Source organism: Astyanax mexicanus, chromosome 16, assembly GCF_023375975.1.
Source record: "Astyanax mexicanus isolate ESR-SI-001 chromosome 16, AstMex3_surface, whole genome shotgun sequence".
Lineage (NCBI taxonomy): Eukaryota > Metazoa > Chordata > Actinopteri > Characiformes > Acestrorhamphidae > Astyanax > Astyanax mexicanus.
The window spans coordinates 16,673,557-16,700,614 of NC_064423.1; the positions used below are offsets into that span (position 1 = coordinate 16,673,557).

A 27,058-nucleotide genomic window follows, 5' to 3' on the forward strand; every position below is an offset into this window, starting at 1 on the left:
ATCATCCAGTTTAACAGGATTTACACTCTGTAATGAAAGATTCAGTTGGGTCTGTCTTATTTAAACAGAGACAATATGATGATCCTTGATAAGAAGATTGTTGATACAAAAAGAAAATTTATTTAAAAACGATAATATATTGATATAATATCCAGCTCTAATTGGAGCTAAATGGCACAAAATAAAACATTGGATAGTTGTTTAATTTTGCTTAAAAGCCTTTTTTGTTAAAAAACATACTGTGCCTGTATATTTTATTTTTTCTAAATCAAATGATTTTTGTACTACAGAAAAGTTACAGAAAAAAAAACGTTTTATTGAGTTTAAAAGCTTTACACTTATGTCTGCTGTGCTGATATGGAGGATTAGCAAAATAAAACATACATAAATTAATAAATAAAAGCAGAGATGAATAAAAAGAAAAAAAACAAAAAAATAATAATAAATTACAAAAACATAAATTAATAAACTCAGTGTATAAATAAATAAATAAAATAAATATATATAAAAAATACATTTTGTGTTCTTTACATTTCTGAATTTATATGTTCCTCCTTTTTTTCTTTTTTCTGTTTTATTTACAATTTTTGAAAATATTGTAAAAAAAAAAACACCTCTTCATGACTATACGGAGTAAGAAATGTATTTATGATTGTATATCCCGTATAAATTAAATAATTATTTTATTATTATTATTTATTATTTTTATTATTGATTATTTTATTATTTTATTATTATTTTTAAACGTATAATTTCTTTTATTTTTCTTCCTTTTCCGCATTATTTATTTATTTATTTATTTTGAGCAGTTCTGGTCTTTTATATGCTGAAACATGTGATATTTTTCTGTGTTGGTGAAAATAATATCTTTTTCAGTATAAAATCCAATATGAATCTATTCATTGTGGACTCGTTTTCGGACGCGCCCTCTTACGGCCCGGTTCTGGTATTTTGTCTTAAGGGTTAGTGATCAAGGGGTCGAGAGTAGGGCGCTTGAATGTGAAAACGCGCATGCGCTTCCTGGGCCAGGCGAAGCCATTTTGTTGCTTGCAGGAAAGCTGCGAGGTTGGAAACTCGGCTCGGAGCGCGTTTCTCCAACACCGAGCTCTGCGGTTAGACTCACGGTATATAAATATCTCAGTTATACGGGTTTTGGTGTAGGTTCAGCCATGTCTGACAGCGCTGCGGCAGTGGACGCGGGCCCCGCTGAGGTGGCTGAATCCGCGGGGGTTCGCAAACTGTCGGAGCTGCGGGTGATCGACCTGAAGGCCGAGCTGAAGAAACGAAACCTGGACATCAGCGGGAATAAGAGCCTGCTGTCCGAGCGCCTCAAGAAGGTGGGGAAACGAGCCGCTGAGCTTGATTTACTCCCTCTTTCTCTCTTTATTATTGCTTTATTAGAAGAATAGACTGTTTTAAAACACGGACATACGGGTGGCTGTGGCTAAGCTGAGCTAGTTTAGCTAAACGGCGGTTTGCAGGCGCGTTACACAGCGCGAGCTGGGGCTGCACGTATGCTATGCTAACTGATTGACTGACTGACTGACTTTCATTTCAATGCTATTTTTGGTTAATTTTTTGTTAAGTAACGTTACTCATATTAGAGCTTGTTTGGGTTTTGTATGAGTTCTCTAGCTACTAAACGAGACGCTAGCTTTCTACTTAGGTTAGTTAGCTAGGTTAACGTTACCATACTGAGTTAGTTAGCGTTAGCTTCAGCTAATGTTGTGCTGGCTGAACACGACCACCAGCACCCCTGTACCCACAGCAGACCCACGTTTTTCCCTGCTGCTTTCTGTTTTAGCTCAGTTCTGCTCAGTTTCTGAGGGAATCATTGCCTAAATATAACATTAAATTGCTCCCTTCGACTAAACTCATTTAGCACATGATCCTAAGAAATTTTAGTCTGGTTTAAGTTTTTTTTGCATTTACGTTAACGTATTATTGCCTATTATTGTAATGTACAGGGAAATAGCACAGTAATCAGCCTCAACAAACAAACCTAAAACAACAAACAAGGTGAGAGAAATAAGCACTAAAAGATTCAATAAAATAAAGCAGTCAGTACGGAAGTGCAAGAAATTTAACATAGCTATCAGTCAATAATATTTTATTTTGTGATGTCTTGTCCCACATTTCATAGTAGAATTTTATATTTTGGGTAAAAAAAAAAAAAATAAAGATTTTAAATCCAGCAAAATTAAACGGTGGGTAAATTAGCTAATTAAAGACTAGTTACAGCGTCCTATTATTTCACTGGTTCATTTTCACTCACATCAATAAAAGAGTTGTGTTTTACACGAGATGGTTTTATAACTTATTTTGTTTAGGGCAAATAACTATCAATATTTAAAAATGACGATCTTGTATATCCTAAAGATACTATTGCTGGATTCCATTTTGCATAAACCAGGCACACATTTCGGGGTCTGGTTGCACCAGTTGTTTAAGTTTAAATACAGGGTAACCTACGTGTAATGTAAGTGTTTGTATAGTAATGCATAAATCTGCATATTTAATAAAAACGGGTTGCACCACACAAACGCGTATACTATAAACTATAAACACCAATATTTGATTCTCATGAGTATCGCCCATTATTTATTTGTATACAAATGATTTTGCTTTTGCTTCTAGGCTATTGAGGAGGAAGGAGGCAATCCTGATGAAATAGTGGTCCAGCTTGAAATAACTCCCAAAAAAACACCCAGGCGAAATCCTAAAGGTAAATGTGCATTAAGTTGCTTCTAACAGTGTTGCATGCTATAAATAAGTTGGTATTTAACCAAATGTCTTTTTATAGGAAAGAGGCAAGATAATGATGAATCAGAGGACTGCACAATTGAGGAGGATTCTGTTGATGGCCAGGTGGTTTGTAATGATCAAGTCTTCCACAATGATAACCAAAGCTCATACAGTTATGATAATCTGTGAAATTCATACACATTTTTCCTTCTTTCACCAGGATGACCCTGAAACGCATGCAGAGAATCTACAGGAGATGGACATCATGGACATGAACATTCTGGATGAAGCCGACATAGATAACGAGCATGAAGGTGATGACTATGATGAGAATGAGCTACTGGGTATGATGTCCCACAATGCAGAAAACAATGACGTTGCAGATAGTGGAGCCCTTGATTCACCTGGGAAGCATGAGGCAGAGGAGGTCAGTTTTTCAAAAACTTTGTTAAAAGAAGGCTTTGAAATATTTAATTGTGTGTAATGTGATCACTTACTGTATTGCATTGCTTTGATTTGTTTCAGGAAATGGAAACTAAACCGCCAAGCTTTCAAGAAAAGGTGAAACTGGATTCTTTGGTGTTCAGGAAGATGGCTTTAAATGTGCATTTGAATAAAGTTACTTGTCATAACCGGTATAACTGGTGGGTGCTTGTGGTTTTGATTTGATTTGTTTTGAAACTCAAATATATGCCTTGTTTTTTTTGTAGGAGTATCCAGAAGAGGAATCTGAAGACATGCAGGGAGAAATAGGTACTGTATGGAGAAGAAAACGCCAATGCTTGATTTCAGGGCCAATTTATAAGCTTGATTTAGTTGATAAAAAGTACTTTTTAGTGCTGACAAAGAGACTGGAAATCCAGAGATGGTTACTGGCTTTGTGTGTAATACCATCCACAATTTAAGAGAGTTTTAATTTTGGATAGTAATTGGGAATTGGTGCTGATACTGAAAATGCTTTGTAAGCTTTTATGCACAGAGCCAGTAATAAGTGGTTGTTAGTTTCAAGTGAAGCCTATAGTTGTTGCAGATGCAGTTCAGTGTTTCTAGGTTGCCTAAAGAAGACTCCAGAAAAGAAGATGAAGAAATGGATCGTATTGAAGCGCAATAACAATTAGGACTCTATTTGTTTATTGGAGATTCACTAATGGACCTGAGAATTGCTTGTTTCAAAAGAGAGAAAAAAAGATACCTTTTACAGCAAAAAATGCCCTCTTCTGTATCATGGACACTTGCACTTCAAAATGAATCAACGATGGACACTATGGATCTGTGTGCTGGTCTTGTGGCATTCTTCACATTGTCTCAGCTTGGCATCAGGTGAACTGACAGATGTTCAACTTTAGTCAAAGTCAGAAGGGTTCTTTGTTTTCTTTGGTTTTTCCAGTCTCTTTATAGATTAACAGCAAATGCCTGTCTTATGTGAAGCAGAGGGTCACGTCCTAGTCCAGTTCCACTATAACCAATGCTATGTCTCAGAAGTAATTAAACTGTGCCATTCTATTCCTGTTACATTCGTAGAAAGTGACAAAGTAGCCGGGTCTTGTAGATCAGAGCTGCATAAAGAAGAGCCAACTGAGGAGTCGGGCGAAGAGAAGAAGGCTTCAGTCTGGGATTCTGACAAAGAGGAAGGCAATGTATCCGGCTTCAGTAAAGCCGAGGAGGCCGGCAATGTGGAGGGAGAGCCGTCAGCTTGTGAAACAGACATTGAAACATCGAAGCAAAGCGAACTCGAACCAACATGTGAGGACACTCAAGGTGATCAGGACAATATGACTGATGCTGAGAGCACATCTGCTAAAGCCGCTAACGCAAACGAAACGGGCTCGCACGAAACCGCAAACGCAGCCGATTCGGAAACTGCGTCAAAGGCGGAGGGGTCTGAGGAAGACAAGAAGACTGAAGAGAGTGCTGCAGAATCTTCAGAAGTGAAAGAGTCCTCTGTAGAGGGTGATGATCAGAAAAAGAGGTTTGTTGTTTTCTGTATACTAGAACAATGTCTGTTACATTGGCTCCTTTGTTTACAAGTTTGGGTGCTCTTGGGAGGTGTAATGGACTGCGCATTTCGTCCCTCATTTATTTTTTTTCATTTCCATTTCCCTTTTCCCCTCGTTAAGTACTTTTAACTGTTTGAATGCCATCTTTGAAAACTTAGTGGTGCTTTAGTATAGAGACATTTGGCTTCAAAAGACTTTTCAAGTCATAAAAATCAGCATTAATTGTTCGTTCACTGCCTGAGGCTGCAGTCTTGCCAGGTAGGTATTTTAATGAAGCTCGACAGTCTCCATGTCTCCTAACCTGTTTAAAATGCTCTAAACTATGTGTTCTCTCTTCCTCTAGCGGTGATGAGAAATCAGACAAAACTGAGGCAAAAGATGACAAAGGTAAGGTATTGAAGTAGTTTTGTAGTTTTTATGTACCGTATGTTTCTCACTGTAAGTCGCACTGAAAATCCTTTATTTTCCCCTAAGTTGTCAATGCTCCTTATATTCCGGTGTATCTTATATATGAGCAGTCAGGTTGTAAGGAGCTGTAAAGCCACTCCACTAAAGTACACCATTCTACGGGGGTTTCAGTTTAGTTCATTATCCTTGCTAAGCGCTAGCTCTTTCGCTGTTCAGAGGTGAGTATTATCGCCCTGTAGCCTGCTGCTAACCCCGGCTAGCACTGGTGGAGCAGCATTAGCCGATAAGTGCTAGCTCTTTGCTGTTCAGAGGCGAGTATATCGGACTGTAGCCTGTGGGGTTCCTTAGTAAAGCACTGTTGGGCGGCGTTTACAAGCCCTAGCAGTAAGCCATTAATGCTGCTGCCCCAGCTTTAGTGGAAATCTGGAAAACTAAGCTTACTGTAATTAAACAGAAGCACTTTACTCACCCAAATAAACAGAAACAAATCTGTGTAGATTAACATCCAGCACTCGTTTGAGAAAATGTTTAAGAATTACAGTTTTGTTTACTTGCCTTAACTTTACCTAACTTAGTTACAATCTGTAAATTAGGATTCATGTTCTTGCTACCATGTGCTGTTAGCAAATCAGAGGTGATAGGATTGCATATCATGAATGTTCATGATTAAGAGACAAAATCCTCTTCTTCCCCGCCCAAAAATCTGCCCACAAGGCAATCATTCATACTAGAGGCCACAGATAAATTAATAATAATAAAACACTTTGAACTGAGACCTTTAAACTTGACTATTGGCCAATACCAAACAGACATTGGTCATCCTATTATTTATAAAACTCTGAAACCTGGCTGTGTCGGATGTGCTGTTGATTATCACTGGTAGTGTCTGTTAGTGATTTCCACCAAAAAAGGTAAACTTTATTATGGTTAATGTCTTACAATCCAGTCTGACTAACCTACCTGACCACTACACTAATAGTTCTTTAAAAAACGTGTTAAAGGAGGGTAGCACAGGTGGGTAGTCTGTACAGAAAAAGGTGGTAGCTGAAAACTGTCGGTTCATTTTGCAAAATAAATAATAAAGAACAGGAATAGTTATGTACAAAATAATAGAACAATTAGAGCCTTAACAAACTGAACTCTATCCTACTATAACAGTTAAACATAAAAAATAAGACTTTAAGACTTTTTCGGTCCCTGAGAATGACAAGTTTTTTTCTTTAACAAATATATATAATTAACTTTATCTGAGAGAAAGATGCTCCTTAAGGGACCAAAACGATTAACATATTTGAGACTAGACAAAACAACTGTTATTTTTATATTTTCAAGTTTTTCTTTAAGAAGATGAGAATGTCCACATTCTCTGGAGAAAGGGCTGCTCTTTGAGCAGTCACAATGTCCGCGGTGTCGGTTAAAGTGTGCTGCGCCATTTGCATAGCGTGCACGCGCTTGCGTAGCTTAGAGGGAGGGATCGTCGATCCTCTTTTTGACTTCAAGGCTTGAGACCATGACATAATTTCAATCGATTTCGATGAAATATCAAAATCGTGACACCATTAATAACTATAGACTATAGATCTAAAGATCTGAACTGAAACAGATTGGGGCATCTGTTTTTAAGACTTGGAGTAATTTTATTTTTTTTGTAGTGAAGTGGTTTTGATTTTCTTTTGTAAATAGAAGGTTGTAAATAAAGTTAGCACTACACGGTTGCCAAATCTGTACCTTTCATCTTAACAGGTAGTGCTGCAGCAAGTGGAAGAAACCTTTGGGTTAGTGGACTGTCTTCAACCACTAGAGCGACTGATCTAAAGAACATATTCAGCAAATACGGGAAGGTTTGTGTCCTGCAGGGAATTTTCTAGTTGCATCTCAGTTATTCTTTATGGATTGTTGGTGCTTATGTTATGTTGTGTGTTTTACAGGTTGTTGGTGCAAAGGTCGTTACGAATGCCCGCAGCCCAGGAGCACGCTGTTACGGTTTTGTTACCATGAGCTCTACTGAAGAGGCTACGAAGTGCATAAATCACCTGCACCGAACTGAGCTGCATGGACGAATGATCTCAGTTGAAAGAGTAAGCGTATGTTTTGACACTCAGACAGAGGTAATATAATTGTTTGATTACTTTTTTTCATGCACTGACACTTGGATGTTGCTTCTTGTAGGCAAAGAATGAGCCAGCTGGGAAAAAGCCTGCAGATAAAAACGATGCCAAAAAGTCAGGAGACCGGAGACACTCATCTGAGTCCAAAACTGAAAAGTAGGAGCAACATCAGCTCAGCTTTAACGTTTTGCATGTGAAACCTGTCATCTTGTCTTCTTTCTTGATGTGCTCAAAATCTAACTATTTATCTTGTGCAGGTCTGGTGACAAAGATGAGAAGACTGAGGGTTCTGATGATAAAAGTGAGTGAAAGCAGTAATTTGTTTTTGGATTTGTGCTGTGTCTAAGGTCAGTCTTTTAAGTCTAAATTTGACTGTTTTTGTGCTGCAGCTCGTGGAGAAAGAACTGTCGTGATGGACAAATCGAAAGGCGAGCCAGTCATCAGTGTCAAAACCAAGAGCAAAGAGAGGGTAAGAGACTCCTCCATCACTGCTTTTGCTGTCACTGTGGATAGAAGTGAATTACGAGGGTGAACTCTTAACATTAAGTCAGCTAGGTCGTGTTTTTAAAAAGCATCTTGGTGTTATTCTAATTAGTAGAAAGAATGTGCAATGTGATGCAAGATTGACCATTTAAGAATAACAACTGCAGACTTATTATTAAGTACAAATACTTTTGATTATTTATACTTCACTAGAGTAATTATTTTACTTCTCTTCCTTACATTTTTACTCAGACATATGTAGTCTAGTATAAGGAGGGTTCATGGCAGTGGCTCAAGAGAACTTGACTCTTGAAATGTCCCAACTAAGCTTTTTTAAATATTTACAGTCCTAAAACGTGTTCATTTTCAGTGGTCGCATATGCAGCTTAAACAGGCAGCCTAGTGCATCCCTAATTTTTCAACATTTTATTAACATTTTGTAGTCATTATGGCTTTTAGAAAAATGTGTTGTCATTAAGATTGTTGTATTATTTTTGTATTTTTCTTGGTTTCTGCTTGTGTAGAGTTCAAAGAGTCGTGATCGCAAGTCCTCAAGTAAAGACAGGAAGGACATCCTGTCATTTGATCAGATCAAAGAACAGAGGGAGCGCGAGAGGCAGAGGCAGCGAGAGCGAGAAATCCGGGAGGTGGAAAGACGCAGACACACAGGGTAAGTTTCTTTATATTTCTTTATTATTTCTTTATATATAAGTGAGTAAGCCTTGTAAGACTCCTGTCCTTGGAAAATAGTGGTTTTTTTTCTCCCCCCAGTGCTCCTTATTGAACTCTATTATAAACTTAGCAGTTAACCCCTTAACAGGCCTTGTAGAGTACACGATATCCTTTTTTCTCTGCAGTAAAATAAGTTATTTACATTCTGAAAACTGTAAGGGCTTTGAAGACCACTAACAGAAATCCAATCCACCCAGAATTTAGAAAAAGTAGAGAACAGTAACGGCCATGAAATATTTGTTTTTTTTATTCAGAGAGGTGCCAGTTTCATAAGTTTAAGTAATTATATTTTGATAGTTTTAATGTTTTTTTTTTTTTTAATGTATATTTTTGTATGTAATGCTTGAATAGAGATCAAGATATAGGTGTGTAATATTAGCCAGAAAATGCCTGCCTCTTAAGGGCTTAACTGATTGCTTGATTCAAGTGATTCAAGGTTGGTGGGTGTGTGTGATGTAGTGCCTGTTAGGATAAAGCCTAAATGACTTCTTTATTATAAGGACTTAGTATGTATAATAAGCATTCTTTGTCTGGTCTGTTTTAATAGTTAGCTCAGCATGGGAGTGGGTAGTATGTCTATTTATGACAAATATCATGAATTTGTGATGTATATTTTCCACTGGTGGAAGCTGACCAACATTCTTGCCCTCGCTGGTTAAACTGCAGAGTGATGCAGAGCTGCTTACACGTGCACAGACGTATAAACAAACTTTGCTGTGTAGTGCACTCTCGCTGGGTACACGTAGGCTATGGTATGGGTTCAACGCAGAAGTATAAATTGGCCTTTAATTAGATGAGTGTTGCTCTGCATTTTCTAGCTGCATAAGCTTGATATCTAAACATTGTCTGTTTTGTTTTATGTCACCATCAGTGACCGCGACAGCCGCAGCGAGCGTGAGCGCATTCGTCTGTTCCGTGAGCGCGAGGAGCGAGAGAGGCTGTTGCGCAAGCGCAACTGGCTGGAGGTGGAGAAACAGCGGCTAGATGCTGATCGCATGGAGCGGGAGTTCCTGGAGCGCGAGCGCTTGCGAGTGGAGTACGAGCGTCGCCGCGAGCAGGAGAGAATTCAACGCGAGCGAGATGAACTGCGCAGGCAACAAGACCAGCTTCGCTATGAACAGGATCGCCGCCCGCTCAAGAGGCCGTATGACATGGACGGCAGGTGCGTTGTTTAGGACGTCATGTGTATATAAATTTATATAAATAAAATGTATTTTATTATTGTTGTAAATTCAGTCTTCAGAAATCAGGAGGCTGGATGTTTAGAAAGCGACTGTATACTTATGAAGATACAAACATGTAAAAACATGGGGGGAAAAGTGACGGCAATTGGGGTATCGTCATTAGAAGGGATGTTGGTTGCCAGGTAATTGTCAACTTAAATGAGATTTCCAAGGATCTTATAAACAACTTACAAACCAAAACAGCAATGTCAACAATCAGCAGAAAGGGAGGACCATCAACTCTCTTCAGCTGGTTAAGGGTTGGAGTATTATCAGTATAAGGGAGAACAGAGGGTTAGGGAGGGACTATATTAGCAAAGCACAAGAGCATTCTACAAAAGAAAGCCTAAAGAAAGCACAATTTGTTGTAGACTGGTGCACTATTATACAGGAGACAATTTAAACTTTTTTCATCAGTGCTTGATAAACAAGTTTGTAAAGACATTTTGATCTATTCTTCTTCCAGGAAAGATGACTGGCCGGTTAAGAGGATGCCTATGGATGAGCGCTACGGACGGTCTGACTTTGGGCGGCAGGAACGCTACCAAGATTTTGACCACAGAGACCGCAATCGCTACCAGGACGACGTGATTATGGACAGGTACTTGTGATTGTTTCTTGTTAGAACTACCATAATAAATATGCATTATTGAAAACAGTATTTAGTATTTATCTCCTTGCTGTTTTGCCTTCAGGAGGGATGGTGCTAGAGGAAGCATGCCAGGAGACAGAGATGGACAGGTAGAAAGATTATACCCTTTCAATATGTATCATGTTTTTTCATGATTCAAACTTAAAGATTAACTTTTTGTTCTAAGTAGTCATTGGTTTGATGTTGAGCCCTTTTTTCTTATTTTCCAGCATTTCTCTGATCGGGACAGACATGCTAGGGACTCTCGTGACAGCTGGAGTGGGGGTGGTGGTGGTGCAGGCACCTATGATAAGCGTGCCATAAATCCTGCAAGACCAGTTACTGCCAGGTATAATTTCCACAGTTTTCCCTTGCTTAATGATGCTTTAATATGGAAGCATGCATAGATGTTTTGGGTCTCTTTTCTAAGAAGACCATCTTCTTAGTGTTTTGGGGAACTTTGGAAGTCATTTGGTGTTTGTGTTGTTTTTGTTGACCAGAGAAGGATGGGTTTCTCTCAATGAGTCTCGATTCATCCCAAGGTTTATTCCTCTTATTGTAAGGGGTTTTTTCCCTCTGCCCCTGTTGGTAGTATCACTGTGGGGTGCTTAATCATAAGAGGCTTGGACCTGTATCTCTGTAAAGCTGCCTTGTGACATTTGTTGCAAAAAGCACTACATAAACAAGTAATAAATTGGTGTGATAAAAAGAAAAACTATAGGTTTTTCAAAAATGTTCAGCAACACAGCAAAATACTTCTCAATACTTGACTTACTTTGAAGGACCAATTTTGACATCTGCTTTGGTGCTTCTAGCATTTGTATAATAATAAATAATTTATATTTATATAATTTATATATTTTTTAATAAATGGATGATTATGGCTGCTATCAATAAACTTTTATTTTTTCTTTCTGGTACAGGGAGAACAGAGACTGGGAGCCTGGGCGTAAGATGGACGGAGACAGACCCTGGCAAGGTACGTCCAGATCATTATATTTAGCTCCATCGCCTAGACAGTTTTATCAGTACCTTGTTTGACCTGTGCCATCTCTGTTCCAGGTGCAGAAAGAGGCATCCCAGGACAGAGTCACATGCCCCGAGGGGGAGGAATGGCAGGGTAAGAACTCTCTCAATGGCTTACAGTGTTTAATTGTATAAAGGCTGTTCCTTTGGATTTACACTTTGCAAACGGTGTCAGTATCAGTGTAGCTTATGCTTTTTTAAGCTGTAAAAAACTACCGTTAAACTCTTATACTGACAGTTTTGTTAAAATCGTAGTTATGTGTAAAACATAATGACTAATGCTGTCTCTCTTGATCCTCAGCCGTGGCGGATACATGCAGACCGGAACAACGCAGTCTCTATCTGGAGCCTTAAACCGACAGAACCAGATGATGCAGGGTGGTGGGATGCAGGGAGGAGCAGGTGGAGGCAGTGGAGGAGGTGGTGCTTTCGGCCGGCGCTACTAAACCACTTTCCTCTCTCCTCTCTTCTGTTTTGTACCTAGTTGTGAGCTCATGGCTTGTGTGTAGCCGCTGAAGATTTGTAAATTTGTTGAAATTTTTAACTTTTTTTTTTCTTTCTCATTAAAAGACAAGTGACTCTTCTAAACTGTAATGTCTGAGGTTTTATGTTTGTTTATTTTTGCCATCCATTCCAAATGTCACTATTTTAGAATCTTTTTTTTGTCTGGCGAGTTGAGTTCAGTGAAGGAATTGTCTCTGCCAACAAACGTTTGTGTTGTAAACAGTCACCCCAGTGCTCATTTCTATCAGAATAAAGGGTATTGTGATTTCAAATTAATTACAGTTGTGCCTTGTTTGTCAAGTGTCATAAAACGTCATTAGGTCTTACCGTAGTATTTTTGAAAATGTAATATCTGCATAAGTCATGTTCTATTACTGGCAGTATCTGGCACGTTTGTTTGGTGCCCTTATTGCTTTAGTGTTAGCCACTACACTACACCCACGACCCTTTGCTGTATATTGATGGTACCTACCAGGGGCTTCAGGTACTAAAAATTCAGAGCTGGAAATGTCTGTACAGACAAATATCCATTCTCATTCGCAATCTCAATGCATCGCCTCCTATGTACAAAATTATTTTTGGCATGGGGAAATGCAAATTTTCATGTTGAAGTCATATTTAGTACATATGACTAAGTGTAAAATGTGGCCGATGCAATATTTTTGTACATACTCAGATTTAGTACCTGAGGCCCCAGATCTATCCCTGCTTTTAGGTCACTGTAAATGTAAATCTAAATTGACTTAAGAGATGCAGAGATGAACATGATGTTGTAACACAATGCAGAAGTACCTTACTACTAGTTAATAAATATACAAAATCTTGTAACACCAAGCAACGATTTTATAATGTGTCTGATTCTATAATACAAATAGTCAGAACTAGTTAAATGTAACACAGCTGAAGACAATTTGCTGTCAAGTGTTTCTCTTGTAGTGAATGAAGCTAAATGTCTAAAAACTGCTTGGCCAGTATATTCCTATATATACAAAAATATACAATTAAATCTTTACAGCAGTGCTTCGGAGTTTCTTAGAAAGCCATTCATAGACAGTAGTCTCAGTTACGCCAGAGTTTTAGGAAGGGTACTGTGTATGTGTAAAGTTCTTTATTCTTTTTTTGAAAGTGCATTAAAAGCAGAATAAACACTTTTAAAGTGAATGAATGAATTAGGAGGCGTCCCAATACTTTTGTACCTTTGTACTGAAATTATTTTAGGGTGTTTGGCCAGCAGATGGTGGTCTTGTCTCATGTTTGATGTCTGCACTGTCTTGTCCAGTACTGCAAATCCAGCCTTTGTTCCATGTTTCATGTCAGTTGTGTGTATGCTACCTGTTTAGTTTTTAAGTTTATGTTGGTTGACTGGACAGGCACCCTAGATAAAGTTGTTTCATTAAAAGAATGGGTAGTTTTTTCTGTTTTCTGTGGTGTTCTTGAAGTTTAGTAGAGTAAATAGAACATGAAATGCTTTTATTCATACAAACTGGAAATTGCCATTTTGAGACACTGTTGGAACCCACCCAGCATTAAACTTTTAAAAAGATGTCACTGTTGTTTGTTCAGACCACATTTTATTTTGGCTGAAAGGAAAATGTAAAAAAATGTATTTCAGAAGTGATTGTAAAGATGTTTAAATGAGGACTAGCTTCATACCCGCTTGAAGGTAAAACAACCTCTATCAGTCCATTTTTAACTTAATCTTTAGTTAAAACTCCTCACATAAACCTCTTCTTAAATACTTCAAAAAGAGATATTTTCACTTTTAACCAAAATGTTCATTTCTAAGTTTGCCACAAAATAAGTTCTTCACCAGACACATAAATAAACTGGACATATTACACAAAACTCACATTCTGCATGCTTTCGTATCTCAACTGCTCCTATAAAAACTCCAAGCATGAGGAAATCCCTCCATTTGCTGTGAATCAGTTAAAAGTGTTCGGTGTCAGGAATCATATGTTTCTATGAGCTGTTCGGATGCTCCCTTATTGTGACATCACAATAAGTAAACTTGCAAAGAACGGCTCTAGCACTACCCACTACATCAGTTGAAGAAACACCATCTGCTGGTTGAAACCCTCAGACAGTACACAGCAGGATTAGCCAGCAGACTTTGTCTGATGGAGGGATCTGTGGCAAGCCAGACTGGGATGTAAGTACTTTCAAATAATAAGAGTTTTGTGTTAATAAGTGACAGAGCCCTTAAATAGCTTGTTCTGAAAAGAACCTGGAAAGAATACAGCTGGTAAGATCTTTTGGGCAAAGCACTTATTGACAATGTTTTTTACAGCCCATAAACCAATTCTAATTTAAAAAACGTATAATATGTCCCCTTTAAAATGTTGATTCCCAGGAGTATGCTGAGCAAAACATTGTAAAAAAAAAAAAAAACTCACTGTGAGCTTTCTGCAGAACTTTAAAGATTATTGAAGCTTAATCAGCTCACTTTGCAGAAAGGCAGTACTGGCCTGGCAGGCTTCCTTTGCCTCAAACTAAGAACAAACAGTATTTACTGCACTTTTTCTAGGATTAAGGATGTTTTCATACCTTTACTTTTAAGACCAGTTAAATCAGACTTGTTTGTTTCCAGCCTTGAATCTAAACCATTGAGAGGAGTCCTAACCGAGAGAGGATGAAAAAATGTGCCAACTCTCCGGTTGCCATGTATAAACCACATCCAGACCAAAACCATATGGCCAATGCCAAGTCTCAGCCAATGCTGGCAAACATTGGCTGAGACTTGGCATTGGCATTGTGGTCTTGGCCTGGATGTGGTTTATACATGGAAACCGGAAGGCTTGGGCATGCGGCTTGGGCTGATTTCCATATTATACTTGGCAACCGGGGTATTGGCACATATGGCTTGTGCTAATTTCTACATTAGTCTCAGCAACTGGGATGTTGGCACATATGGCTTGTGCTGATTTATATATTATACTCAGCAGCCGGGGCTTTATATTTGCTTTCTTGCTAATAAGGAGAAAAAACATTTGCATGCTCTTTGTTATTAACTTAATTTTTTTTCTTGTTAAAAAAACAAAACAAACCAAGAAGGAAACATTCCAAGAGCAATCAAACTATAGAGGTGAAAATGCCTCAATTCCCCAAAGTGTGTTCTGGAATTTTGAAAAAGCTTCTGCATAAATGTGGCTGGGTTCTGATAATAAATTCCTTTTTTAGATCCTTGTTTTGATCCAAAAACCAGATTGTTTCAGTCTTAACACCTGCAACGTCCTCTAAAAATCATGCACTGCTGACATGAGATGGTTGACACTATTGCATGTGCCTTGAAGTTTGATATTTAAGTCATTTGTATGTTGTTTTTAAATCAGCTACAAATGCATCAGCTTTCATTTCTTGCTGCTTTTTCTGCATGAACTCCACAAACTGCTGGGCTTTTGTACTCAGCCTTTTGCTCCAGTACCCTGCCTTTGCTGTGGAGGAACAGATCATCAGAAGTTGCACTGACCTCTACCAGGATCGCACGCATCCAGTGCTGTTGCAACGCAGAAATGATGTCTGAGGACATTTCTCAGAGGCTTGCCCTCAGAACTGTCTGCTGGATTATGCAATGGAATGCTATCATGTCAGGATGATGATCTTTCAAGCACTGTACCAATCTCCTCTCAGCCCATATATATCTCTATCTCTTCATACAGGTCAACCTGGAGGTTCAGGAAAGGTAATTAAAAAAAAAGCCTATTTATTACATTAGTAAATCAATCAAAGGCATTCAACTCTGCATTGAATGAATCCACAGCTAACAAAATTACAATATTTTCCACACTATAAGGCGCTTTAAAATCCCTTAATTTTCCCCAAAAATCGTTGGTGTACATTATGTATGAGTTTTACCAGTCAGGTTGTAAAGAGCAGTAAAGCTAATCCGCTAAATCCTGTTATACAGGATTTTCAGTTTAGTTCTTCAGCACCGAGACTGGAACAGTATTAGCATTTCCTGCTAACCATGCTTTCAGAGGTGAGTATTATTGTTTTTTAGCCTGCTGCTAACCCCGGCTAGCACTGCTGGAAAAGCATTAGCATTAGCCGCTAAGTGGTGGAAATCTAAGCTTACTGTAAATAAACTAAAGCGCTTTACTCACCCAAATAAACAGTTTTCAGGAGAGAAATCTGTGTACATTACCATCCAGTGCTTGTTTGACTTTAACAGAAATATTTTTTTTGAATTAACAATTTTACAGTTTTGTTTACATAGATTTACAGGTCTCAGCGCTGGATGCTAAATTAGAAGGTGTTAAGAAATATTAAAATTTAAATGTAGGCTTTCAGTTAATTATGCATAATTACATTTAATCCAAAAATTTTACTATGAGTAAGAGAATGACGTGTTATGTGAATAATCTTGTTTGTGTGAACCCAAGTAGTGAGTTGTTTTTAGATATTGGACCTGAACTGTGTATGTGGGTGAGTGTGCAAAGGACTGACACCTCTGACAAAAAGTCAAAAGTCAGCACCTAAGCAGCAGAGGTGAGGCCAGAGTACAGGTAGAGAACAGTAGTAATCATAGATAGTGTTTTAACTCAATCAGTTAGAAATAGTTGCTGAGGAACCGCTTAACTGACCTTTGCACAGGATGGCTGGATGGGGTTTTGGGTGATATAAGGTCTTGCAAATGTAAGGATCACTGAACTTCTTCTACTGAAACTCTGTCTGAGTGGAAGGGGTTCCCAGAGCTCTGTTGTAATAAATTGCTAATTTGCTGAAGATCTAAGTATCCTGTCTCTCTATCAACTCTACTTCGGGCTTCCATCAAAAGAATCAAGGGGAACGCACTGGAGCAGTTGAGGGTAGTGCTGATTCATACCTGTCAAGTTTTGGACTTAAAAATAAGGGATTTTTTCCGCCGCCCCAACAGCCCAACCGAGGGCTAAAAATTAATATGTATATATATATATATATATATATATATATATATATATATATATATATATATATATATATATATATATATATATTATTTTTTATTTATTTAATAGATTTAAAATTGAAATTGAAGGGTGCACAAATTTACAAAAAGGACATGGATCAGATATATTCCATAAGTAAATAATAGTCCTAAGGGGCCTACACAATTAATAATCTTTCATTAATACTTCTTTCTATCGTTCAGTCCACTCCTGATCAGTTCAGTTAAATTCAGCCCTCTCCACATTTTCTCTCTCTCTCCAGCTCAACCATCTCTTCTACCCCTTCTAAATAATACATTACACCACAATACTTGAGATTTAAACAAATTCTAACAAACCCTAAAACTAGCCCTGAACTAATAGAGTTTGGAAATTATAGGTTTTGGCTGATCAGGCACATCAGGGCAGGGCATTATATGTATGTAGATTTTTCTCAAACCCTGAATATCTATCTAGCTAATTCAAAAGTTAAGCTAACTGAGTCACAAGCTGGATTTTATTAAACACACAGTGGGTTTAATTTATGTTTTGATTCAGAGAAGAGTCTTTTTAACCAGCTATCAGAAACAATCTCATCACAGTTTACATGGTTAGTTACCTTTCTTTTAGAAAAATCTCCGTATATCCAGATTAGTTTTAACGACAGCTGCTCCGACTAGCTGCCTGAACTCACAGCGAGGGGAGGGGCGGGGCTTCCCCCACACTAAACTGCGCTCCGCAAAACCAGCAAGCTGATTGGCTGTTTCTCCTGAAAGGCGGGACTTTCTCCTTGAACCGGCAACACGATTGGTTAAGAGACACACAGTGCATTGTCGCCTGTGGCCTATATATTTTTTAATTTAGTATAATACGGGAAATTTACGGGAAAATACTAATACGGGAGGACGGCGGGAAAGAGGAGTAAAATACGGTAGTTTCCCGGCCAAAACGGGAGACTTGACAGGTATGTGCTGATTTTCCCAACAAAGGAAAACATGACAACACCCCCATTCTTTACAAGTGTTGGATAATGTGCCTTATGTAAGAAAATAGTCCAGAAAATAGATGTTCATTGATAGTGCCCCTTATGATCTGGTGATATATATATATATATAGTCTTTAGCTTTTTGCATTAAGCCTTTTCTGGTGTATATTTGTTAATCATGATGGATAAATTATGTTTATTGAGCTGTAAATCTGTTTTTTTTTTTCATATTTAATCTCTGCATGAGAAGCATGAGCACTTGATGCCTTTCGTGCTTTAACTCACAAAGTCATAAAGTTAATTTTTGACCGGAAACACCAAATATACTGTTTTGAGCCACTACTTGTTTTCATTTTGAAAATAGAAGTTAAAAACTTCATATTCAAAATATTGTAATATTCAAAATAACTGTATGTGATAATGTACGTATTATGTTAAAAAAATGCCCATTCATAGTTGACTGGAAACGCAAAGCTAGTTTACTTATATTTAACATAACAGGCGGGTTAAACTAATGAGTAAATACTATGGGATTCCAGTGTTTGATGGCCCGTGTGTCCATGCAGTCAAGGCTGTCTCTTTTTCTAGTGTTTTTTACCCGACCTTGTGCTGAATGTTTTTATTTGGTGCCCTCTGGTCTGACGCACATCAAGTGAAAGTCAAACATAAAAGACCTTGGATGACCTCCACAGCCAGATGCAGATCCAGACCTGCACATCTCCAGTGTTGATTCAGTCTGTGTTCAGTTTATTAGTCTCAGACTGGGAGTTTTGTTTGTTTGTTCAGCAGAAGAACATTTAGCTTAGATAAAATTTGAGTAAAGATCCAGAAACTCTTAGCATTGAACTATAGCTTTTTTATAATTACTTAAAAAAATGTAATTCACTGCCAAGATAGCAATAAATGTCTGACAGTTGACATGTGTCTAGGTTGTCTTCAGTCAGTGCAAACCTGTGTTTTCTATTGCCAAGATAGCAATAGACCAGAAATATACCTGAAAACACCACACCCATCAGTAAAGATATATTCACATGCACTGTTGCTGTTTAAATGACACAGGCTCATGGCATTAAAATAGTCTGTTGGCTGGGTGTAAGATAGCAATGAGCATCATGACGTGCCTTTCACAGGTCTAAGATCTGAAAATCAAATATAAAAGACCTTGGATGACCTCCAGTTATGCTCTGATTTTGGCAGATCGCTTTTTTAACTGTGCAGCTTTCTGGATGTGTCACGCTGTAAAGGCGCATTTGTAGGTCATTTACAGGAACAGCTGGAATAATTTTATTTTGTATTAATTTTGTTCTTGATGTATAAGTTTGCATAGGTTCCAGCTGGCACATGCTATGTGTTTGTGCACTGCTGTGTGTCCATGTGACTGTTAAAGTCTTTCTAGAATGTATTTAGTCAGGGGTGCACCTGTGCTTTCTGTTGCCAAGATAGCAATACGGCAGAAATTTTCCTGAACGCACCTCATTCCGAGACATCACGTCTATCACGTAGATATATTCACTTACTCTGTTGCTATGTTAAAGACACAGGCACAAAGGCTCTAAGAGTTATCACAGGTTAGTGTTAGATTGTGCTAAATGGCAAAACTTGCACTGAAGCTAGTTCATGCTTAACTGCGACAGAAACAAAAAAAAGACATAATTTGAAAGTACTTGCAATAATCTGCTGATTTGCCATTAATATAAGGTACAGGTCCCACCCTTAGACGAAGCACGGTGCTGGTAAAACCAGCAGGACAAAATGGCAGCTCTTGAACTGATCTAGTGAGTGGGGCTCTGGTGGAGTTTGATGGGTGAGGGGTGGTGCCAGGGTGGTTCTATGCAGGTTTCCTGATTGTGATGTCAGAATAAGGGAGAATTATGCCAAACTCTTTTAGCTGATACACAGAAAAGGTATGGATTGTTTTTTGTTGCGCTGAGAATAATTATAGGTGTATTAAAGACCTACATGATCTTTGCATAATATGTCCCATTTAACTTTTTACATTTATATAACTCACAAAGATCTCACTGGGCAAGCTTTTTTGATTTGTCAGCTGATGTACAGTGACACATTGCATGCTTTTCTCAAGGGCTGCTTACAGTGTACAAGAGGAATTGTGCAAACAGAGCATTATTACTTCAACTCCTCAGCTTTTCAGACCCAGTCAGTTTGGCAGCCTGCAGGAATTTCTTGAAATGATTTGACTCATGTATTGAACCAGGACCAAGCAGCTCTCCAAGAAAAATATTACACAAAAACTTTTAACATACAGTATTTCCAAAGAGGGGAACAGTAGACCTACATTTCAGCTCTTACACTGTGTAAGAAAGCAGCACTACTTTTACTAAAATACACTAAAACTCTGAGGATGAACAGAATCTGACTGTGACTGTCTGTCTGGTGGTTTGTCGCCTGCTGAACGACTGACATTTTGGTAAAATCTGAACAATCTGTCGCTTGGGTCACCCACGCAGCAATCTGACTGGAGCTTCTGATAAGGATGAAGAGTTGCCCTCTTAAGAAGCTGCAGTCTCCTGTAGAAAGTTCAGGACAGTTGGGTAAGCATTAGTTCAGAGATTAGAAGAAATTGACAAAAAGGCATTCGGTCACTGTTTTCGTACAGTCTTCCCCTTGCCCTAGAAAGCAACTGATCAAGTGATCAAACGATGTTGGGTGGCAACTTCCAGGTGAAGTATATTTCAGTCTAATATTTCGTTGGACCACCTTTAGCTTTAATTGCAGCACACATTCGCTGTGGCATTGTTTCTATAAGCTTCTGCAACATCAGAATATTAATTTCAATCCAGTGTTGCATTACTTTTTCACCAAGATCTTGCAGCATTGATGATGGTAATGTCTCACCGCTGCACAAAGTCTTTACCTCCTTCACATCCCAAAGATTCTTAATGAGGTTAAGATCTGGACTCTGTGGTGAACAATCCATGTGTGAAAATAACAATCTCATGCTCCCTGAATCACTCTTGTTTCACTGGTGTTCCAGTGGAGGTTTTCTATGGAGTGAATTTTGTGCCAAAACATGGCGGAGCGAACGGGGTTCAGCTCACAGCAGCACCAGCAGGTACTTTTCCAATTAAATTTCATACAGAGGTTATGTTTAATGTTATATTTCTTTTTTAAGTAAGTGTTTAACTCTATTAAGTTGCTCATGTTAGCGGGGTGTGCTAAATATCCATGCTTAAATTATACTAGTTAGTTAGTGAACACTAACCTACCTAGTCAGTGAGTTAGCTAGTTTACCTAGGCCATCTGGTCAGTGAGTTAGTGGGTTAGCTAAGCTAGTTAGGTTACCTAGTCAGTGAGTTAGCTAGTTAACCGTAACCAGCACTTACTTGGCTTTACCCTTGGGCATAATAACTAGCTTAGCTAACCCACTAGCTCACTGACTAGGTAACCTAATTGCTTAGCTAACCCACTAACTCACTGACCAGATGACCTAGGTTAAGTAGCTAGCTAACTCGCTGACCAGATAACCTAGGTTAACTAGCTAACTCACTGACTAGGTAACCTAACTAGCTTAGCTAACCCACTAACTCACTGGCCAGATGACCTAGGTAAACTAGCTAACTCACTGACTAGGTAGGTTAGTGTTCACTAACTAACTAGTATAATTTAAGCATGGATATTTAGCACACCCCGCTAACATGAGCATCTTAATAGAGTTAAACACTTACTTAAAAAAGAAATATAACATTAAACATAACGTCTGTATGAAATTTAATTGGAAAAGTACCTGCTGGTGCTGCTGTGAGCTGAACCCCGTTCGCTCCGCCATGTTTGGAAGAGCGCTTGAAGCTGGCGGGGTGGGCGTGGTCTGTCTCAGACGAGGGTTCAGGGTAGGTGACCAATAGAGATGAAAGGGGAACGCCTTCTTCTAAGCCCCGCCCACCCGTGAAAAGTGTGCCAAAAATCAGAACCAAAAAAATGAAGCAGAAGCAAAGGAGAGATTCCAGAAGCAAAAGTCTTTAGCAGCAAAATCCACAAAAATCCACAGAAAATCCAAAAAAATCCAAAAATGAAAGCAAAGACTGGCAAAATCCAAACTAAAATAATTTTCAAATAAGTGCAAAGAATAATAAAATAACCAAGTATATTTAAATATATATATTTGATATATATTTTTTCTCTTTTGAATTTGCAACATACATGTTTTACTTTTGATTCTTAAAATTTTGATTGTGGATTTTATTTTTTTACGTAAAACTTTTGGCACAAAATTCACTCCATAGTTTTCATGCATACATTGTCTAAGGACAGAATTGTGTAGTAATTTTTATTGAATTTGAGGGAATTTTTATTGCAATTCTGCTTTCTGTTTGCAATCTCAATTCAAATTCAAATGTAAGAATTAAATTAGAATTTAGGTGACTTTCTCAGTTTAATCTGAAATTGTATACAACCCTGCTATATATTAACAAAGCAAATAAGGTTGACCAATCAAACCATGAAATATGTTGGGTTCATTCTATAAGCAAACAAAAAAGTAAATGTGAAAAAACACTGAATTTATTTGTTTATTGTTATCTGCTATTACTTTTACAGACTGTTAAATCATTTTGGACAATTTGGGGTTAAAGATTTGAAACCCAATTATGATCATCAGCATTACATTTGCAATGCTTCACTGCTGGTTTTGAACAGTGAATGTTGGTGTTAAAGGCCTACAGTATATCATGGGCCCTTTGGTCTGGGAACAGATGCATGGATTGTTTTTAGGGGGGGGGCTGTTTGACATTATGGCCCCCTTCACGCCCTAAAGTAACCCCTCCCGAAGTGTGAGGGGCTGGGCCATGTCTATGATGTCATTCTCAAAGATCAGGCTGTTTGGTTTGGACCAATCAGAGCAAAGTGGGTGGAGATGGAATAGAGTTTCTTGTTCTTATGTCTATATATGTTTTAAATCATTCTCCATATGGGCTAGTAGTGTATTGTTTTGACTGTGAGGCCCAAGGTCTTTCTCAGCAGTTCTCAGCAGTACTGGTGATTTCATGGCTGTGGATTGCATGCATTTATCAAAAGACATGCACTTCAAATGTTTAAATACAAAATATTATATTATTACTAGTGGTGTCAATCAATTAAAAAAAATAATCAGACTAATCACAACAAGATTCTCTGATTAACGGTGGTTAATCGCACTTGTTCTTTTTAAGACACAAGTTTTTGTAGTGGATGTTTAAATGTTAATAAAATAATGAATGTAAGAAATGCATTTTGTGTAATTAAATTATAATTATATTAGTGGTTTCAATTAAAATACTAGTATATACTTAAAACCAACATGAGGTGCTGAAATAAAGAATGCATGACAAATTGGATAGAGGATTTTTAAAACTGATTCCAAATTAATCTCATGCGTTAACGCTTTAACATTGACAGCCTTAGTTATTACAAATGGTACAACTACCATACTCACCACAACCTTAATTAGGACCAGCGTGTGAATGAATGAACGATCGAGTACAACTCCCTCTACTATTGTTGTTGTTCATTGTTCTAAACCACTACGGAATGGGTTGATATCATTTCCTTAAGAGACCTCCTGTAACATTTGCATATCCAGGACAAAAACAACAAAACAGTTCAGAACTTACTTCAGCACATGTTGACTTCTGAAACAATGTTGTCACAGATGGGAAGCCGCATATGGAGCACATCCTGTGGGGCAAATGAGCTCCATCTCCAGATAGCCCTTGGGAAATTATCCCACCTGAAGTCCATCTCATAGCCGAAGCTCAGATCCGCTGGAGTTTCCTGCAGGAAGGCACAGGCCTGCAGAGCTTTCACGCAATCCATGGGAAGCTTGCAGCCAACTGGGTCCAGAGTAATTCCTGGAAAAATACAGTGCTGCTAGAATGTTTGTGAACTAGACATAAGCATATTTTACATAATATACTGTATATTTACTGACAAACCAAAAAATATGATGCTCCAAGAAGGAGTTGAAAATTTGTATGTGAATATGGGAATATAATAATGATATAAGTAAGTGATTACAAAACATGAGCAAAAGAATACACTGGATCCTTACTGTAAACCTACAATTCAAATAAAAAAACAAGCACATAGCTAACACTCAGGGTACCTCAGTGTAGCGCTGTCAGGCTGCATTGGTGCTAGCGCTAGCAATAGCAGCTAATGCTATTGCTTCAGCCTTAGTGCTGGAGAAATTTGGTAGTCTAAGCTCACTGTAAATAAATGGAAGCGTTTTACTCACAAAAATAATAATAGTTTTCTGGAGAGAAATCTGTATAGATTAACATCCAGTGCTTATCTGACTTCGAAAGAAAGTGATTTTTTTCAAGAATTAAGTAAAGTTCCTCTCTAGTGTTGCATGATGCATCTTATAATCCAGTGCGCCTTATGTATGAAAATAGACCATAAAATGGACATTTATTGATAGTGCGCCTTATAATATGGTATGCCTTACAGTGTAAATCCCTATTTGAGTTCATTTAAAAGGGTATTGATTGTTTTATGTAAGAAAATGGCAATCAGGTATGACTTTAGAACAAAAGCCCTTCCATACTGAAATAACATAAACTTGGATTTACTCTAACAAAGTCTGGTTCTCCCCACACAAGTCTATGGAACTGTGCCATAGACCTGTTTCACACTAAGTTAATTCTGAGGACATCAGAAAAGGGTTATCAATGTTCACCAGACTGCATAAGATCTCCCCCAATCCACTGAGACAAATCATTTATCAGTAAAGAATATTCTTCACCACTGTTACTCTCCCAAGCAAGCGTCCCCTAGAACAAAATCTCTCCAGCTGAACGGCGAATAATATTACAGGAAATCTTAGACAACCCCAAGGTAATATCTAAAGACACACAGGGGGCCTGTCTCTGCATAGAATAATCTCTGAATATGAACAATATGAACTGCAGGACAGCACAAAAGAAACATTTCTGCCAGAGTGATGTTTGCTGAACATGGGTAAGCTAGAAGCCTATTGGAAGAATGTTCTGTGGACAGTAGTGTCCAAAATAGATCTTCAGAAATGTTACATTTGATAAGACTATAAAATGAACTCTAGAAATAGAATAAAAATATACGATGTTTTGCTTTGCTGCTGTTCTGCTGTAAGCAATACAGGCTGATTGTGTCAAAATCTGATATATAAAATTCTGAATCAGTCCCTTTGATTTTGCTATTTAATATAAATATTGTCATTCAGAGCACTTATGTGCAGAAAAAGAGAAATGGCTGAAATAACAAAAAAGATGCAGAGCTTTCAGACCTCAAATAATGCAAAGACAACAAGTTCATATCTATAAAGTTTTAAGAGTTCAGAAATCAATATTTGGTGGAATAACCCTGGTTTTTAATCACAGTCTTCATGGATCTTGGCATGTTCTCCTCCGCCAGTCTTACACAATGATTTTGGATAACTTTATGCCACTCCTGGTGCAAAAATTCAAGCAGTTTAGCTTGGTTTGATGGCTTGTGATCCTCCATCTGCCACTTGATTATATTCCAGAGGTTTTCAGTTTGGTAAAATCAAAGAAACACATAATTTTAACACATAACACATAAGTCTCTTTTTTTTTTGCAGAGGTGTATTTTTAAAATAATTGGACAGAAATTAAAATAAACACTCCAGTTGTAAATTAGATTTTAATGGTTAAAATGTTAATCGTTGTGGTTTATCACTGATTAGGACCAATAATAATGAATAATCAAATAATAATAACTATGTATTGGGAATCTCATGATTAGACCATCCCACTATCTCCTCAAGCACTTTCTTAAGCATGTCTGAATACGCCTGTGTGTGTACTTGCGTATGTGTGTGTGTGTGTGTGTGTGATTCAGCCTCAGAAAAGCACAAACATTCCTTTCTACAGAATTCCCAGGTAACACAGACAACATGGCAGCCAAAGCTTCGATTGCTCTGAAGTTGTGCCTGATGATCACTTATCTGATTTTAGAGGAGCTCAGTGCAGGTATGATGACTGATCTTCTTCCACACATTCCGTTCGTTTGATATTGGTTTTAGTGACTGCTTGCTGTGGGACACAAGGGTTTTGGGAAATTACATGCATCTGTTAGCCTAAGATGACCTGCCTGAACATGCTCCTTGCAGTGCGTCTTATATTTGGCTTGCTCTAATTGAAGTTTTATTCTCTGTGTACAGAAGGGTTGGACAACACAGAACCTTTAAATCTTTGTAGACACCTGTTCAAGGATCAAAATCAAGGATATTAAGAGCTAGTTAGCCATATTTCGCTGCAGTAACAGCCTCAGGTTTTCTGAGAAGGCCTTAGTACTTAGTAATAGAGCACTGCTATTTTGAGAAGATTGGTGATAGACCATGAAATTAGTTCTACCAGAAGATCCTAGAGGCGAAGATACAAGAGAAGATCTTTTAATGCAGATGTAGGCCCAATCCCCTTTGTCTTTTCTACCCCTACCTCGTTTTTTTCATCAAGTGTAACAATGTTACAAGGAAATGGGTAAAATCCTGCCCCTAAGAATTGGAACAACCCTTCAAGAACCTTATGTGATAGCAGGGAAGTGCTAAAGTTCAGCAACCTAGCTGCTGGTTAGCTAACTAGTTAACTTTAGGGAATCATATGTCTACAAAAAAGGAGCAGGTGATGCAGCTATTCATTATTATTGTCAATTTCTTCCCGACAGGGAGCAGAAATGAGCTTGTATTAACTTTTATTTTCTTTAATTTTCCTTTAGACCTTAAATGCTGCAGCCTCTGCCATCTTTTGCACTGTTTAAGCTGAAAGTAAGCTAGTGAGACGAACAACAAACTTTTTTTAGGCTTGTTATGAAGAAAATGGCTATAAAACAAAGAAACTAAACATTTATTTGAGGGGATATAGTGGTTATTGTCATTTTCTTAATAAAGAAAATATTAGTAAAAAAAAAATTAGTGGGTTTCTTTGGTTGCTCTAAAAAATCTCTGTTGGAAGGGTCATGCAGCCCTAACACTTACGCCAATATTTCCAGCCTAGCGGTGGGCATCCACTGGCACTTAAGCCCTGACGCATCCTTTTCATTTCAATGGAGAGAGTTGCTGCATGCCACAGTGCATGCTGGGTTGCGTTGCGATGAGCGCAGCCCCGCCATCCAGCAAAAAAGTTCAGCAGATCTCAACTTTATTCAAAGGAATCTGGATGCCGTGCTGCATCCAGCCAATCAGGGAACAGCTGGCGAGCCTACGAGCCTCACACACACAGAACACAGAAGTGAGGCTAAAAATGGCGGAATATGGATTTATAGAACTCTAGATCACAGTGAGGTTTACTAAAATTGTAAAATTTTAAACTTATGATT

General features: G+C 38.0%; 2 protein-coding genes across 5 annotated transcripts in view; both read left to right on the forward strand.

Moving 5' to 3' along the window:
• Positions 1-1,029: 1,029 nt before the first annotated feature.
• safb (scaffold attachment factor B) lies at positions 1,030-12,133 on the forward strand. 4 transcript variants are annotated; one of them, XM_007240122.4, is made up of 21 exons: positions 1,030-1,337; positions 2,638-2,725; positions 2,804-2,871; positions 2,966-3,172; positions 3,271-3,306; positions 3,456-3,498; positions 4,267-4,714; positions 5,086-5,129; positions 6,894-6,991; positions 7,079-7,234; positions 7,320-7,414; positions 7,516-7,559; positions 7,648-7,727; positions 8,266-8,411; positions 9,345-9,635; positions 10,163-10,297; positions 10,392-10,437; positions 10,558-10,676; positions 11,251-11,306; positions 11,390-11,447; positions 11,655-12,133. In XM_007240122.4, exons 1-21 carry the CDS (start codon positions 1,170-1,172, stop codon positions 11,797-11,799), a joined length of 2,571 nt encoding a protein of 856 aa, XP_007240184.3. In that variant the 5' UTR covers positions 1,030-1,169; the 3' UTR covers positions 11,800-12,133. The 4 variants fall into 4 exon arrangements, with proteins under 4 accessions (XP_007240184.3, XP_007240186.3, XP_007240185.3 ...); XM_007240124.4 differs by having other exon boundaries at positions 7,079-7,228; XM_007240123.4 differs by having other exon boundaries at positions 2,804-2,868.
• A 3,236-nt stretch (positions 12,134-15,369) lies between these two features.
• si:ch1073-396h14.1 (disintegrin and metalloproteinase domain-containing protein 10) overlaps positions 15,370-27,058 on the forward strand; it is a 58,788-nt gene continuing 47,099 nt past the window's right edge. Inside the window, exons 1-3 of the mRNA XM_049465966.1 lie at positions 15,370-15,411; positions 15,517-15,539; positions 25,583-25,713. Coding sequence (XP_049321923.1) covers positions 15,370-15,411; positions 15,517-15,539; positions 25,583-25,713 — 196 coding nt within the window. The remainder of the gene's footprint in view (positions 15,412-15,516; positions 15,540-25,582; positions 25,714-27,058) is intronic.

Bases quoted from the DNA above. Each gene is read 5' to 3' on its own strand.
- safb (XM_007240122.4), top strand. From the start codon at position 1,170: ATGTCTGACAGCGCTGCGGCAGTGGACGCGGGCCCCGCTGAGGTGGCT. The intron at 3,499-4,266 runs GTACTGTATGGA...TTACATTCGTAG, and splicing joins AGACATGCAGGGAGAAATAG to AAAGTGACAAAGTAGCCGGG. The intron at 7,560-7,647 runs GTGAGTGAAAGC...TTTGTGCTGCAG, and splicing joins TGAGGGTTCTGATGATAAAA to CTCGTGGAGAAAGAACTGTC.